Genomic DNA, 16242 nt, shown 5'->3' with positions numbered 1-16242 from the left:
ATTTGTAAACTTTCTTAAAACATGAGATTTTTTTGCAATTTTTTTTTTTCAGCTCATCAGCTATTGTTACTGTTAGTGTATTTTATATGTGGCCCAAGACAATTCTTATTCCAATATGGGCCAGAGAAGCCAAAAGATTGGACACCCCTGGTTTGGGACTTTTAAAAATTGAAAATAATACCAAACCCAAATCAGAATGCAGTGATATGCCCCCCCCCCCACCCCCCACAAAGTATTGACAGTTCCTTCTCATTATAGGAAAACTAGAAGAATTGTCTAATCAGTTAAATCGCAGTCAGAAGGAGGAAGGAACACAAAGAAAGTAAGTGTAAATATGTGTGTACCTCAAGTTCATGCTCATGTAATGCTTTTCTGAAACTGCAGAATATACCAAGATGTGTTACTAATGCCAAAAAGCAATATGCTAATTAATATATATGATATATTGCCATTCCAATGGGAAGGAAAGAAGTATGTGTATGTACAGCACACTCAGCAGCAACAGCAGCTGCAGCATCTCTGGGAGATTGTTAAGGAACAATACATTGGTTGCCTCCAGGCAGTTGCCTCCAGGCTTGGTGACTGATGCACAGAGGAGGGGAGGACCCATACTTTTCACTGTATATGTACACTTTGGTACCCTTGAAATGCTATACCATGCACTTGAATAATCTGTTCAAACAACGGATAAGAGTTTGTGAGAGAGAACGGTTTCTATTAGCAGACTATTTAGGATAAGAATTAAAAGCCCATGTCGATGGAAAATCTTCATTGCTAATCCCCCCCCATTTCCATCCTGACCAACAAAGGGCCTGATGCCCTGGCAGAGCCTTGTGGGGAGAATGTTCTGTTTTGTTGCCAACTTGTTGAGGCAGTTATTTTTCCAAAATAATAAATGGACACTTGACATCCCCAAGAGCATCTTTAGTCATGTGACTTTATCAGTAGGATGAGGACCCAAAGTAGTGGAAAAGGAGCAAGGCACCATTTTGGAACTCTTCTCATGGTCTCCCCTCCTCTCTTCTATCTGATCCCTGGCTTCTTGAGTGTCTGGTCCCCAGGCTGGGTCACCAAGGGGATGACTGCTGAGCTGTCACAGGGTATGGTGGGCATGGATGTCCCATGGGAACAGTGAGTGGGGCTGGGGTTGGGTGGAGAATGGAACCTCTTATTGGGTGAAGGAGACTAGAGCAGTCCATGGACAGTTTTCTGTCCCAGCCAGTCCTGGTCTCTTTTCCTTCCCCCAGAAGGACACCCCTATTCAAATACTATTTGCTTTACACAGAAATTGGCCAAGGTGTTCTTCCATCTTTGGAAATATCACCACTTGCTATGACAGTGAGTGACTTCTCCATGACGGTCATACTGATACCAGCCATTCCTCCCTCCCTTTCTCAGGGCCATGGAAGCCCAGAATGAAATACATGCCAAAGAGAAGGAGAAGCTGATTGATAAGATTCAAGAAATGCAGGAGGCCAGTGACCACTTGAAGAAACAATTTGAAACTGAAAGTGAAGTCAAGAGTAACTTCTGGCAGGAAGCATCTCGGCTCATTTTGGAAAACAGGGTGAGAAGTCTTCTAACTTGGTGATAGAGACTGTCTGTGTGCAAATGATGCTGAAAGGGGGGACGTGCTGCCTAAAGCATATAATTAACATCTATAGACCAAAAGTCCTTCTATCAGAACAGTCTGTTTTCTTATCCCAAAAGACAGGTGGTCTCTGAGGTTGGCTTTGGGAAGGCACTGGGGACTTACAGGCCTCAGAGACTTACAGGCCAGCCCGGGGAGGGTGAAGGAGGAGAGACAGTGAGGTGCAGGCCGTGGTTCCCCAGCACTATCAGTGGACGGCACCATCCAGGATGGAGTCACCATGCTCTGGAACACACTGAGGCTAGCAAGGCCTACGTGTGAGTGCTTTACCCAGCAAAACTCACCCCGTATAAGTGCCCATGCTTTCTTCTCAGGGGGTGGCCTTCCTACAATTTTTAGAGTCAAAATGTTCTTCTATGAAATGATCATGATGTCGTTGGAAGGCTTAAAAACTTTTTAAAAGTGTTTAAGGTCTTTTCTGAGTTTTAAATGCCCTTACCAAAATGAAATTGGGTAACCCTACGTCAAGTCCCAGCAATTACTTTGAAATTGTGATGCTGTATGGAACCCAGAAGACTGAGAAGTGCTGAAGTGACAGGTAGGCTACTTTCCTAGGAGCCGGGACCCTCTTGGGCCCCTTCGAGACCTGAGAGCTTCCAAGAGAGTGACCCAGGAGGGCTGACAAGTCCAGTGGGTCATTGTGGACATGCCCACGTGCCCTTCTCCCCGCTGACAGGGCCCCCATTTCCAATCTCACAGGAAAACCCTGATAGAGGAAAAACACATTTTAGGTGTCAGGGTTTTTTTTTTTTTTTTTTTTTTTTTTTTGAGACGGAGTCTCGTGCTCTGTCGCCAGGGCTGGAGTGCACACTGCAAGCTCCGCCTCCCGGGTTTACGCCATTCTCCTGCCTCAGCCTCCGGAGTAGCTGGGACTACAGGCGCCCGCCACCTCGCCCGGCTAGTTTTTTGTATTTTTTAGTAGAGACGGGGTTTCACCGTGTTAGCCAGGATGGTCTCGATCTCCTGACCTCGTGATCCACCCGTCTCGGCCTCCCAAAGTGCTGGGATTACAGGCTTGAGCCACCGCGCCCGGCCAGGTGTCAGGGTTTAACTCTGAAGAATGGTTATATCCAAAAAGAGAAATTCCAGGAGTTTAACATTTAATAGGAAGTAACAAATTCCAATCAGTGGCACCTACATGATGGCTGCCTTTTCTGAGGTGGATATAACTTTCTCAGAGACTGGAATCCTCATATTACACCAGAGAAGCAACCGCCTGCTGTCCATGTGTGTGAGGCTGCCTTGCCTTGCCTTCTGTGGGCCCCTGGGATCTCAGTGGAGCCAGCGGTCAGGGAGAAGCTACATTGGTGGGTCATGCATGTGCTGCGCATGTCATCCCACTTGGTCCTTTACTCTGACTGTCCCAGTGCATTGTGATTTATGAGTTCGTTCCTGGTGCCCCAGAGCACAGCCCAGTCCTGGTGCCCTCTTCTGGAGCTCCTCTGAGTGTCTGGCTCTGCTCCCCACAGGTGCGCTGAGCTGGGGAGACGACAGGCCTGACATGTTCATTTCAATAGCTCTTTCTGAACCCGGAGTAGCCTCACTGTTACATATAAGCAGAGGGACATACAACAAGAGTATCATCTCTATACATTAGCCGGCGGATTCTACCCACAAATGAGACCTGATCTATACTAGTTTGCCAGGGCTGCCGTGACAAATGACCACAAACCAGGTGCCTTAAAACAACAGAAATGTGTTCTCTCCATTATGGAGGTCAGAAGTCTGAAGTCAAGGTGTCAGCAGGGCACACTCCTCCGAAGTCTCTAAGGAAAACCCGTCCTTGCCTCTCCCAGCTTCTAGAGGGCTCCAGGCCTTCCTTGGTTTGGGGCAGTGTAACTCCAGCCTCTGCCTCACTGCACCTGGCCTTCTCCCTGTCTGTCTCTATGTTCTTTTCTGTCGGTTACAAGGACATCTGCATTGGAGTTACAGCCCACCCTAAATTGTAGTAGCCATCTCTCATATTGACTCTTAGCTTACCACAGCTGCAAAGACCCTATTTCCATATAAAGTCACCACATTCTGGAGTTTGAGTTGGACATGAATTTCAGGGTGACACTGTTCAAGCCACTATGTGATGCTTTGAGTCAAAGAAATTTCTTTTTTTTCCCAGACTCTTTTGTCACTGAAAAGGAAATTCTTATTAAGAGATTAAAAAAAAAAAAACTTTTAGTAATAATTTTACTATTTATCAAAGAAATTCAAAATTAAAACTAGGTATTACTTTTGCCTGTCAAATTAACAGAGACCTGGGCCTGGCACAGTGGCTCATACCTGTAATCTCAGCACTTTAAGATGTCATGGCAGAAGTATGACTTGAGGCCAGGAGTTCAACCAGCCAGGGCAATGTAGCAAGACCCCATCTCTACAAGGAAAACTTTTTTTTTTTTTTTTAACTAGCCAAGTGTGGTGGTGCATGCCTATAGTTCTAGCTACTCAGGAGGCTGAGGCAAGAGGACTGCTTGAGCCCAGGAGGTTGAGGCTACAGTGAGCTATGATCACACTACTGCACTCCAGCCTGGGTGACAGAGCAAAACCCTATCTCTAAAAATACTGCTACTACTACTAATAATAATTAATAGAGATGCTGCTGGAGAGAACATCTTGAAATGGGCACTGTCATACATGGTTGCTGGGAATATAAATTGGTGTAAACTTTCTTGAGGGTTTATTTGAAGGTATGGATCGTGAACCTTTGGAAAGTACATTCTCTTTGACTCAGTAACACAACTTGTAAGGTACTATCCTAAGTAAATACTTGAACATGTGGACCAAGATTTTTGTTCAGAGTGATCATCATAGTGTTATTAATCAGAGAGAAAAAAAAAGCAACCCAAAGGAATCAAATGCATATCTAACAGTAGAGCAAAGGTTAAATTGTTGTATGATATAGTATGACTTGGCTGTTAAAATGATGGTTTGGGTATATTATCAATGACATGGGAAAATGTCTGCAGTATAACTAGAGATAAATGTAGGATTTGAAATTTTGCATGTAATATGATCCCAATTTTATAAAATGTACATTTACCATATTGGGAAAAAAGGAATGAAATAAAAATGTTAAGAGTGGTTTTTTTTCTGGGTTATGGGTTGATGGGTGACCCATTTTATTAGATATATTATAAGATGGGCTTGAATTGGAGGGAAGAAGCTATACTGACACCTCCACTTCTAAAGTCAATAGAGTTCCTAACATGTCTAGCCAGGGACACAGAATGGTGGCAAGGAGGGAGGTGGCCGCACAGAGTAGAAACAGCACAATGTCCCTTGGCCCCAAGAGTCCCTAGAGGGCACACAGCTGCAGTGACCCAGCATGGTGGGTCTTTCTGGGTCAGAGAAGCCTGAGTTCTTTATGTGTCAAAGGCTCAGATCTGGAAGAACTTAAACACTGTATGTCCTTTATAGGAACAATTTCTAGGTATCCAAGGACTCTCCTGGTTCTTGAACCAAATTCAGCATGGGCAAGGCCACCTCCTTATCAGGAAGGAAAGGTAAAACCAGGCCCAAATCTCTGAACATTTCTTTGGCTCCAGCTTCTGATATCTAGAAAACCCTTTTCCCCACATTCATATTTTTAAATTCTCTATGATGGACATTCCTATGTAATAAGAGCAAGATAAATGTAGTGCATGCATACAATGGGATATTATTCAGCCGTAAGAATATGTGAAATGCTGATACTTGCTACCGAATGGATGAATTTTGAAAACCTTATGCTAAGCAAAAGAAGCCAGACATACAAAAAAACGTATTCTATGAATTTATTTATATGAGATGCCCAGAACAGGCAAATCCGTAGAGACAGAAAGTACACGAGTGGTTGCCAGGTGCTGGAAGGGTATGAGGAACTAGAGAGTGACACTAAAGGTTAGTTTTCTTTTTGGAGGAACAAAATGTTCTGGAATTAAATAATGGTGATTGTAGCACAACTCTGACTACCCTAAAAAACCTTTGAGTTTACACTTTAGGTGGGTGAGTTGTACGGTATGTAAATTGTAGCTCAATAAAGCTGTTACCAAAAAAAAAAAAAAAAAAAAAATAGATTAAAGTGCTTCTAAGCTAAATCCTGGTTTCTTTTTATTGCTGTAGGATCTTGAAGAAGAATTAGACATGAAGGACAGAGTGATTAAAAAGCTACAAGATCAAGTCAAGACACTAAGCAAGACAACTGGAAAAGGTAAGAAACAATACTTGTTTTCTTATTCTTTTGAGCTAAGGCTAAAATATACTCGTTTATTTTCTCTCTGGTCCAAAGCTTATGAAACCCAAAGGAATGATTTTCAAGTGGTGAGGTTTGGGATCTAGTGCTGGGCTAACGAAAAGATCCTTTGGGACAAGAAGACAGCTCCCTCCCCCTCAGAAGATACCAGATACGTTCTTGTACTTGCAAGAGACATCCTATAATTAATCCATTAACCTCTTCCTCTGTTAGCTCCCTTTTGTAAAAAATGAAATTGTGAACAGGTTTTCAATTAACTGCTTGAAATTCACCTTCTCTCCCTGTTACATATGTAGGATTAGTAAGTATCCAAATTTCTATTAGAAAAGTAGAGAGCTAAGAAGCAGACATCCTGAACATGGACTGCAGTGCACACATAAAGCGTCCTTATGAGCCTCTGTGGAAGGGACCCTCAGCCCTTCATCCCTCCTTCTGCTTCCATCACTGAACTTTGCCTGTGTCCGGCTCCTGCTCACATTTCTCACTCCTTCATTCCTTATTACTTTTTCCTCTTCCTCCCAGCCTTTTTGCCAAGGCTGTATCTAGTTTGTTCCTTTTTCTATATTCATCTCTTTGAAGAGCGGCTTTATTCTTACTTACCCAACTCTCACCTCAAATTTCAAATGTCCACAAGCAAACTCAGGATCCTTTTCCTTCAGTAATAAATGACAAATGGCAGTCTGCCCCATGAGAGCAGGGCCCAGGTCTGTGCTTCCCAGCCCCCGCTGCATCCCCACTGTTGGGATGAATGAACCACCATTCACCACCCTGGCTCACCTTTCAGACTTCTGACCTCCAGAGCTGTATGATTAAACATTTGTGTTGTTTTAAACCTCTATGTTTGCGGTAACTTTTTTTTTTTTTTTTTTTTTTTTTTTTTGAGACGGAGTCTTGCTCTGCCGCCCAGGCTGGAGTGCAGTGGCCGGCTCTCAGCTCACTGCAAGCTCCGCCTCCCGGGTTCATGCCATTCTCCTGTCTCAGCCTCCCGAGTAGCTGGGACTACAGGCGCCCGCCTCGTCGCCCGGCTAGTTTTTTGTATTTTTTAGTAGAGACGGGGTTTCACCGTATTAGCCAGGATGGTCTCGATCTCCTGACCTCGTGATCCGCCCGTCTCGGCCTCCCAAAGTGCTGGGATTACAGGCTTGAGCCACCGCGCCCGGCCATGTTTGCGGTAACTTTTTACAGCAGCCACGGGAAACTAATACAGCCCTCTCAGTAAGGGTCATGCACATTGGTACTTTGCACACCAAATGTATCACGAGTCTTCTTTCACAGTAGCATCGGCATCTTGAAGACAAGGCAACATCTAGTATTTCTTTCCTGTTACCAAGTACTGGATACATATCAGGCACTCATAAGGCTCTTCAAAGGATAACTGGGCCTTTTCAGCAGCAGCTGTACTCACTCATGTACTCACAAAGAGGAATCACTACTTGGAGAAATTCTTCAGGATACAATACAGTACAGTTTTAATGTATCTGAAAGCCACAGACATTTACGTGCAAACCAGCCAGAATGGGGTAGGAGAGTAGTCACATTATGAGACCTATGAAAGCTGTTTTTGTGTATTTAGCTGATTGTTTGCCTCTGTCTACAGCCAGTGATGTGCACTCGTCCTCAGGACCTAAGGAGTACCTTGGAATGCTGCAATACAAAAGAGAAGACGAGGCCAAGCTCATTCAGAACCTCATTCTTGGTAGTGAAACCTGGAACTCTGGATTTTTGCTTTCTCTTTGAGAATTTGCACATCAGTCAGTGCCAAAGTCCTGGGCAGGGGTGGTCCTTTTTCTACTTTCTTCTTCCACTGCTTCTTACCCCAGCCCAGAGTTTCTCAACCTCAGCACTGTTGACCTGTTAACTCTGTGAATGGTGAGTAACAAAGGATGGAGCAGCATCCTTGACTTCTACTCGCTAGAAGCCAGCAGCAACCCCTAGTGATGACAATAAAAGATGTCTCCAGGTATTGCCGAATGTCCTGTGGGGACCAAAACTGTCCTCAGTTGAGAACCATTGCCCTGACCTTTTCCAAATTGTAGGACCAGGGTAGAAAAGAAACATCACCTCATTTTTGTGTCTCAGCACAGAAGCCATCATGGAAGTAATTGTGGCTCTGAGCTCCATTTGACTTCCGAGAAATTTCTCTGCGGGCAATGTGATGGGGCTTCCCAGCCATGTGTCAGTTACAGGAATGTTCCATGTGCATGCTCAAGATTTGGTGGTCATAGAAACAATCTTACTGCACTGTCTTCACTGTGACCTTCCACGTGGTTTTCTGGCATCGGGAGAAAAATTTGCCTCCCTGTCAGCTGGCCCCAAGATCTCAAAACAGAAAGCCAACATGTAGCCTTCCTCTTCTGCGAGTGACCCCCTCAGCTCATGTGAGCACCCCCACCCTTTTCTTTCCCCCCATCACTGGTGTCATACAGTGTGAGCCTCTTCTTTGTTCTTCTGTCTTCATGCAGCCAGGGGGACGTCATTGTTTGCTTATCTTAACTTTTTTGGAAAGATTTATCTCTCCCCTTCATCCCCACTGTGCGTCTCCGCCATTCTCTTCTCCCCAAGGCCAGCTAGACATCCTCTGCTGCACTGGTGTGTGCCTGCTTTCCCTATTCAAGGCAGCTTCATGTGATTGCAGACACTGTACTCCCTCCTCATCAAAGAGCTTGGAGTAGGGGTGCATGGAACTGGAGTTCCTTTCTTACAATGGGGGTCTGAAATCCAGAGTTTCCACACCAGGGAAAAATAAAGATTCTGTCTCTTATTCAACCTTTTAAGAAAGAGAAAGTCCTTTGTAAACAAGAAGAGGAACAAGTGGCACCTGTGTATTTTGTGACAAGAAAGGAGCCAGATGGAATTCCTCAAAGAGGAAATAAATCCATATACATTCAGGCACTGCATCAAGCACAGAAAAGCAAACAAGCCCCTGCCCCTAGTTACAGGTTCCTTAGAAGAGCTGACCTGTCAGCTGTAATCCTCATTGGCTCTCTCTGCTTCAGACTTGAAGCCCCGTGGCGTGGTGGTGAACATGATCCCCGGGCTGCCGGCTCATATCCTGTTCATGTGTGTGCGCTACGCAGACTCTCTGAATGATGCCAACATGCTGAAGTCCCTCATGAACAGCACCATTAATGGCATCAAGCAGGTGGTTAAGGTAGGAAGTGCCTTTGACATTGGCCCTTGGTATCACATGTATGGGAATGACCAGACGCCCAGTCTTTGCCTATCCTGAGCCTCCAGTGTGTGGTGAGACGCGTGATTCCTCCCTCCCCACTATTGAAGGGAGCCACACTGTTAGGGAAAGATAAATGGATGAGCAACTGCCATAGCCCTCAAAGCCTTACCGGCGAGACTGCAACCTGGTAGCCACTGCACCCACCACTGCTATCCCCTTAGGGTGTGAACTTACCAGCTGTGAGGGGTATGTGTTCTATCTCTGTAACAAGGGTAAATCATGAGAAATGAAAAGGAATGAAAAATTACTCATCTCTTCCCTTGGCAATTATATAATTCTTCTTCCTAAAAGCACATTGTATATTTTTATTCCCAGTCCACAAATGAAGATGAACCGTGTATTAGCTAGGTTCGTTACTTAGTAAAGTTAAGCTATTGTAGCTATAAGACACCTGCCACCTCCCTTTGCCCAATACACAGTTTCTTAAAGAAGATGGAGGATTTTTCTTTGCTGATAGCAGTTCCATAATGAGCCATCTAGGTTGGAAGGTGGCTCTGTTCTATATGATCATGCAGGGACCCAGGTTCCTTCCAGCTTGCCGTTGTCCATTCCCTAAGTCAGTGTCCTTATTGGAATGATTGGACAAGCAGGCAGCCAGCAATTAGTTTACCACTGGGCGAGAGGGAACCTACCATAGGACATAGACCATGTGTGTATGGTGTACGTATCAGAAGTCACCAGCTGAACTCTTAGGAGCAATCATCTCTTCATGGTGTGACAAGTGGATAATGATCAAAAATGACAATGACAAAGGGTGGGATTTTGTGAAGGCTAACTTAACAGTAACATAAAGTTTATTGCTAATTTCCTTTCCAACTGAAACATAATCCTAAAATCATTCTTAGCATACTGATTATTTTTCCTGGGAACTCCATAAATGATCAATGAGTAAATAACTGTATCTAAGCGTTGAAGATTTTTGTAAACAGACCTGGATCCTTGTTTACAGGGATAGTTACTTTGTAAAAAGAGTTCTCTGGTAATGCTTAGCGCATGCTGGAATCTTGGGTATGGGTAGGGTAGTTGACTTAGTTCTAAGCCAGATCTGATGCTACCCTGAGTGTGGAAATTCCATTAGCCACAGTGGAGTTAGTACAAAAACCTTCTCTCTTTCTCTCTTTCTAGGAAATGACCAGTTTACAGTTATGTTAAAAAGTACACGTTTCTGGGAATTACAATGTACTGATCCATATTGGAAGGGGGCAATAAGACATAAATAACACTAAAATAACAGTGTTTTTCATGCCCCTCCAAAAGAGAAGTGATGTTCGATATTAGGATATATGTGAATTTTTAATTAGGGAGATCCTAACTTATTTTTAGTAAAATATGTGTTCTAAAGAGTAATGAGGAATTAAATTCTATTTTAAATACTCTAGGGAAGGTCAGGTGTGGTGGCTCACACCTGTAATCCCAGCACTTTGGGAGGCCGAGGCAGGTAGATCACTTGAGCTCACAAGTTCAAGAACAGCCTGGGCAACATGGTGAAATCCTGTCTCTACAAAAAAGACAAAAATTGGCCAGGTATGGTGGTGTGTGCCTGTAGTCCCAGCTACTCGGGAAGCTGAGTGGGGGAAGAACACTTGAGCCCGGAAGGCAGAGGTTACAGTAAGCCAAGATCACACCACTGCACTCCAGCCTGGGTGATAGAGCCAGACCTTGTCTCATAAATAAATAAATAAATAATTAAATAAATAAACTCCAGGAAGAAAGAAACATAAAAACTAGATTTGTGAGAGGTCAGAGTATGGTAATTCTTCTCTGCTTCCAAAAGTATCATGAATTCATTATTTATCTGGAGTTAGGAATAGAAAATTCACATTTGTTTGGTGCTGGATACTTTATAGTCACCGTCTTCACAGGAGCCACCAGAGTGTTTTTGGAAGGGGCTCCCATAAATTGATATTTTCCTCCTGTCCATATTTGCATAAATTGGGTTTTCTTAAGACAAGCTGGTATTGTGTTACAGCACAGGACACAGAGTATTTGCCTCCCCTTGATGCTCTGGGGTGTTCAGCCAAATATTCATAAACCAAGAGATGCATGGCATGAGGACTGTAAGACCCCTTTCTCACCAGCATCTTCAGTCTCAACTACTCCGTGGCCCCCTCCCACTGCCTTTGCATGTGCCCAGGACCTGCCCCTCCCCACCTCCAGCACACAGCAGTTACGGCAATGTGCCCACATACCTTCTTCAGCCACTGTTCCTTTCCCTCCACCCCGGACTGCCAAAGTGCTTAAACTAGTGGTCTCCACCAGTTCTCTTTGTCACTCCTTGCAATCTGGCTTCTAACCCATCACTCTACAGAGAGATCACCAGTAATTCCTCTTACTAAAACCAGTGGTGTTTCTTTACTTTTTATTCTCTTTAAATTGACCAAAGCATTAGCACCATCTCCTTGAAAGCTTCCTCCCTTGTCTTTTAAATCCCAGGATTTTCTCTGTTTTCCTCTTCCCCCTCTGATCACTGTACCTCTGCCTTCGCTGCTTGTTCCACTTCTTCCTGCCCTGTAAGTGGAGGCCTTCTCCCCAACAGTCCTAGTCCTGAGCTCTTGTCTCTCCACCCATTTCCCTCAAGGGCTAGACCTCCTGCCTCTCTGAGGTTTCCTCAGCTGCTCTGCCTCCCCATCCTCTCTCTCCATCCCCTGAGCTTTGTAGCACAGTTTACAACCGTTGTATGGGTACTTGACCACCTACTAAACTCTGTCCTATCTATCTTCCCAGTGAGAGTATGAACTTAGGAGAGCAAGAAGTGAAACTTACACTGCTCATGCATTCCTTCAAGGCCGCTTCAACTTCATAATGAGCGACACAACCTGTACAGAAACATGTTACAAACTGTGACCTAAATAAATATAAGCTCTTATCATTATAGTATGAATTAGATAAAGGCTTTAGTGAATAAAAGAAAAATTAATTTTGGTCAAAAGCTACAAATAACCAGACAGGTAAGATGCTCAGAGGTACAAGTAATCATCAAGTCCAATTCTGTCTTTTCTTATTTTTCTAAGGAACATTTAGAAGACTTTGAAATGCTGTCCTTTTGGCTTTCCAACACTTGCCATTTTCTCAATTGCCTGAAGCAGTACAGCGGAGAAGAGGTAGGGGGCGCTCACCTGCTTGTTTTGTGCTGACAGCCAGTCTATAACCGCCTGAGCCAGAGCTCAATAGAGCCTCTATTCTCTTCACCCAGGAGGCCAACAGCACATTATCTGTTGGACTCTTGGGTATACACCACAGGCAAGAGACTTCTGGAAGCAGCTCAGATGTTGGGCATGGTACTAGGCCTCCTAGGTTTCCATTACTTTTAAATCAATAGGTAGATAAGATGAATTTTAAGTTTCCTTCTGGTTGTAAGACGTTTAGCATTATGACTCCAAAATACAGCCTTTGGTTTAAAATGCCTGTTTCTTCACAGCTGTTCTCTCTACAGGACCCTGACTGTTCCTCCATAATCTATAAATATGTTTCCTTTGCCATTCCGACTCTGCTTCCAGGAGGCTGATGTCATAAAAGAGTTCTCCACCTTCAAGTACTCGCAGAGAAAAATTTCATTGAACTAAAATAACAAAGTGGCTTTCAGGGTTTTCAGTGCTCTCCAAAATGGCTGTACCATTTCACAGCCCCACCGGCAGTGTATGATGTTTCCAGTGTCTCATACCTTCACCAACACTTGGTATTGACACACATTCTTATCCTTTACCAGTGTCAGGGTATAAAATTATATCTTGTTGACTTAAATTGCATTTATTTGGTCACTAGCGAAGTCAAGCATAATTTTATATGTTTGTTGGTCATTTGGGTTTCCTTTTGAATTGCCTAGTCACATCCTTTCTTTCTTTTTCTTAGGGTTGGTTTTTTTGTTATTGATTTGTAGGAGGTCTTTATATCATATGGATAGACTGTAGCTTCACTTCTAATTTTCTTTATGAAGTCCCTTGTCACACAGTTTTTGAATTTTGATATGCTTAAATCTGTCAAACCTGTTATTTTATGATTTGTGTCTTGTTAAGAAATTCTTCCCCGCCCTGAGATCATGAAGATACTCTCTTCTAAACTTCTGTAGTTCACCTTTAGAGTTGACAATTATGTTTTTACCTATCCAAAATTGATATGTGAGGTAATGATCTAATATCCTCTTCCATATAGATAAACAGTTGTCCCAGTGGAAAGAAGGTAAAATAAAATATAACAGTAATCTGACTAGTACTATAGAACAAAAGGAGAAGTAAAGAAAATCCAACCTCTGACTAAAGGGAATACCAAAACAGGAGGAGGCACAGACTAGTCCATTTACAGCAAACTGGTATCTGTGAGACATTAGTGGAAGAATGCCTTATTCAGCATTGTTTTATGATCCTTTCTTTGCCCTCTTCAGCCATGTATAGAATGTTCTTTTCCCTGTCTTGACTGCTTTTTCAGTTACCATATTTTTATTTCTAAAATCTCTCTTGTTCCTTTTCACCTCTGCCTCTTACCACAATGTCCTATTCTTTTTTTTCTCTCTTTCTTTTTTGAGATGGGGTCTCACTCTGTCACCTAGGCTGGAGTGCAGTGGCATAATCTTGGATCACTGCAACCTTCGCCTCACGTGTTCAAGCAATTCTCCTGCCTTAGCCTCCTGAGTAGCTGTGGCTACAGGCATGCACCACCATGCCCAGCTAATTTTTGTATTTTTAATAGAGATGGGGTTTTACCATGTTGGCCAGGCTGGTCTTGAACTCCTGACCTCAAGTGATCTGCCTGCCTCGGCCTCCCAAAGTGCTGGAATTACAGGCGTGAGCCACCATGCCCAGCCCCATAATGTCCTATTCTTAATTTTTTCTTTTTCTTTAGTCTCTTTGAACATGTTGAACATATTCCATTAGTTCACTTAGGCTACTATAACAAAATACCGCAGGCTGGGTGGCTTAAACAAGAGATTTATTTCCTCAGAGTTCTGGAGGCTAAACATCTGAGATCAAGGTGCCAGCATGGTCACTTCCTGGTGAGGGCTCTCTTCCTGGCTTGCTGACAGCCACTTTCTCCATCCCTGTGTCCTCACAGGACCTTTCCTGGGTGCATGGGTCAGGGAGAGGGAGAAAGAGGGCAAGCTCTCTCTGGTGTCTCTTCTTATAAGGACACCAATCTTATTAGATCACACCACTATCCTCATGACCTCATTTAACCTCATTACCTCCCTAAAGGCCCCATCTCCAAATACAGCCACACTAGGGGGTTAGGGCTTCAGTGTGTGATTTTTAGGAGGACACATTCAATCCATAACAGACACTTTAAAATATTTCAACTTTGTACCCTATAATTATCAGGTTATGAATCTCATTTATTGTATCCACTTACCTCTTTGTAGCAGTTTGTTTCCTTGGATGCGCTGCAGTTTTGTTTCATTTTCCTATACAGCTTCCATGGGCCTTCTATGAGTTTTTCCACTTAGTCTATAGGTTCCAGGGACAATGTTTGTAGGGAAGTGGGTGGGACAATGATAGTGTGACAGACTGGGATCATATAGGAAATCAGTGCAATTTTTCTCTTATAGAAGGTACATCCTACCCCAAGCAGCATGAACTCATTTGATATAAATCAGACATTAAGTTTTAAGGTAAAAGAGTTATAGTAGCTGATTATTATGTTAATTTCCTACATGTTTGTATTATTCTAATATTTTATGTTTAAAATTACTTTTAGGAATTCATGAAGCATAATAGTCCACATCAGAATAAGAATTGCTTGAACAATTTTGACCTTTCAGAATACAGACAGATTCTCAGTGATGTGGCTATACGAATATATCATCAATTTATTATCATAATGGAAAAGAATATCCAACCAATAATAGGTAAGAAGAGAACTGATGACCAAAAAATATTTATAGTAACATTAAGACTTTTTAAAACATAAACTTGGTATGTGTAATGTGTGATTATGTGTAACATTGTTTAAAAAGTCAAGGAAATAAAATCATGTAAGTATCTACCTTTTAATTCTTTGCTTGCTTAAAATTATTCCATAAATAATAGTACGCTGTTGGTAACTTACTTTCTATAAGGATGATTTACCCTGAAGGAAAAAACTTGGGGAAACTTCTACTACTGCTATTATATGTGGTACTTCTACTTCTTGGCTTAGCCAAGTATTTTTGAAATCCTAAAGCCCCATTTGAATTCTTGTATACTTTCCTTAATTTCCTGAAATTTAAATACTTTAGGCTTTAATGCCCAGTGCATGAGTTGTCACGCTAACCGGCTTTCTTTCCTGTGAAGCTGAAAAACGTGCTGCTTCAAACCTAGAAGACGAGCTGCAGCCCCGCTGGAAACAGCCGTCCATTCCTACCCCCGACACACACCCTGCTGTCCCAAACCCTTGATTCTTTTGCTTTCTCTATCACAAGTACATTCACCGACTCTTGTAGAAAAATGTCCCATCTCCTGAAACAAACAGAAGAGCGTCGGGAACGTTCCGTGTGTGTCTCCTGGCGTATCAGCACAGCCTCCCTGTCTCTCCGCAGTGCCAGGCATGCTGGAGTACGAGAGCCTGCAGGGCATTTCCGGCCTGAAGCCCACAGGCTTCCGGAAGCGCTCCTCCAGCATAGACGACACGGACGCCTACACCATGACCTCCGTCCTGCAACAGCTGAGCTACTTCTACACCACCATGTGCCAGAACGGCCTGGACCCCGAGCTCGTGAGGCAGGCGGTGAAGCAGCTCTTCTTCTTGATCGGAGCGGTCACGCTGAACAGCCTCTTCCTGCGTAAGGACATGTGCTCCTGCAGAAAAGGGATGCAGATCAGGTAAAACTCATAAACTGCCACTAAAGCAGAGAGGCCGGCGGAAAGGATACTCTTAAAGACCGAGGCCGCACACGCCTGACCCTCCTTGCTGTGGCGTCAAACCCCTGTTTAGACCTTACTACTGTAGGGATATTCGAGTCACCCTAAGAACCCCAGGATGCTGGCGCCCAGGGCCTACTCCCCTCGCGCCACACCCTGCCAATTTGATGCGCTGGCCTAGGCGCTTTAACCGAGAACCAGTAAATTTTTATCTTAAATTCTGGCCCTCTAGGGTGGTCATGCATTCAACCAGTAGTGACCAGCTTCTCTGAATAGCACTGCCAGGTGGAGAACACAGGAAACAAGGAAA

At 43.6% G+C, this 16242-nt stretch overlaps 1 protein-coding gene and 1 long non-coding RNA gene across 3 annotated transcripts in view; one reads left to right on the top strand and one right to left on the bottom strand.

Moving 5' to 3' along the window:
• MYO5C (myosin VC) overlaps positions 1-16242 on the top strand; it is a 107678-nt gene that overhangs the window by 74624 nt on the left and 16812 nt on the right. For both annotated transcript variants that reach the window (XM_030930653.1, XM_010361389.2), the window contains 8 exons: positions 259-322; positions 1399-1567; positions 5744-5831; positions 7471-7569; positions 8870-9024; positions 12117-12206; positions 14791-14941; positions 15611-15893. In XM_030930653.1, coding sequence (XP_030786513.1) covers positions 259-322; positions 1399-1567; positions 5744-5831; positions 7471-7569; positions 8870-9024; positions 12117-12206; positions 14791-14941; positions 15611-15893 — 1099 coding nt within the window. The remainder of the gene's footprint in view (positions 1-258; positions 323-1398; positions 1568-5743; positions 5832-7470; positions 7570-8869; positions 9025-12116; positions 12207-14790; positions 14942-15610; positions 15894-16242) is intronic.
• LOC104660905 overlaps positions 14878-16242 on the bottom strand; it is a 31929-nt gene continuing 30564 nt past the window's right edge. The window contains exon 3 of the long non-coding RNA XR_747782.2: positions 14878-15869. This is a non-coding gene — a long non-coding RNA (uncharacterized LOC104660905). The remainder of the gene's footprint in view (positions 15870-16242) is intronic.

The sequence above is a fragment of the Rhinopithecus roxellana genome, chromosome 5 (assembly GCF_007565055.1).
Source record: "Rhinopithecus roxellana isolate Shanxi Qingling chromosome 5, ASM756505v1, whole genome shotgun sequence".
NCBI lineage: Eukaryota > Metazoa > Chordata > Mammalia > Primates > Cercopithecidae > Rhinopithecus > Rhinopithecus roxellana.
Note: the sequence above shows the minus strand (reverse complement) of the source record. Positions and strands in the feature narration are given on the sequence as shown.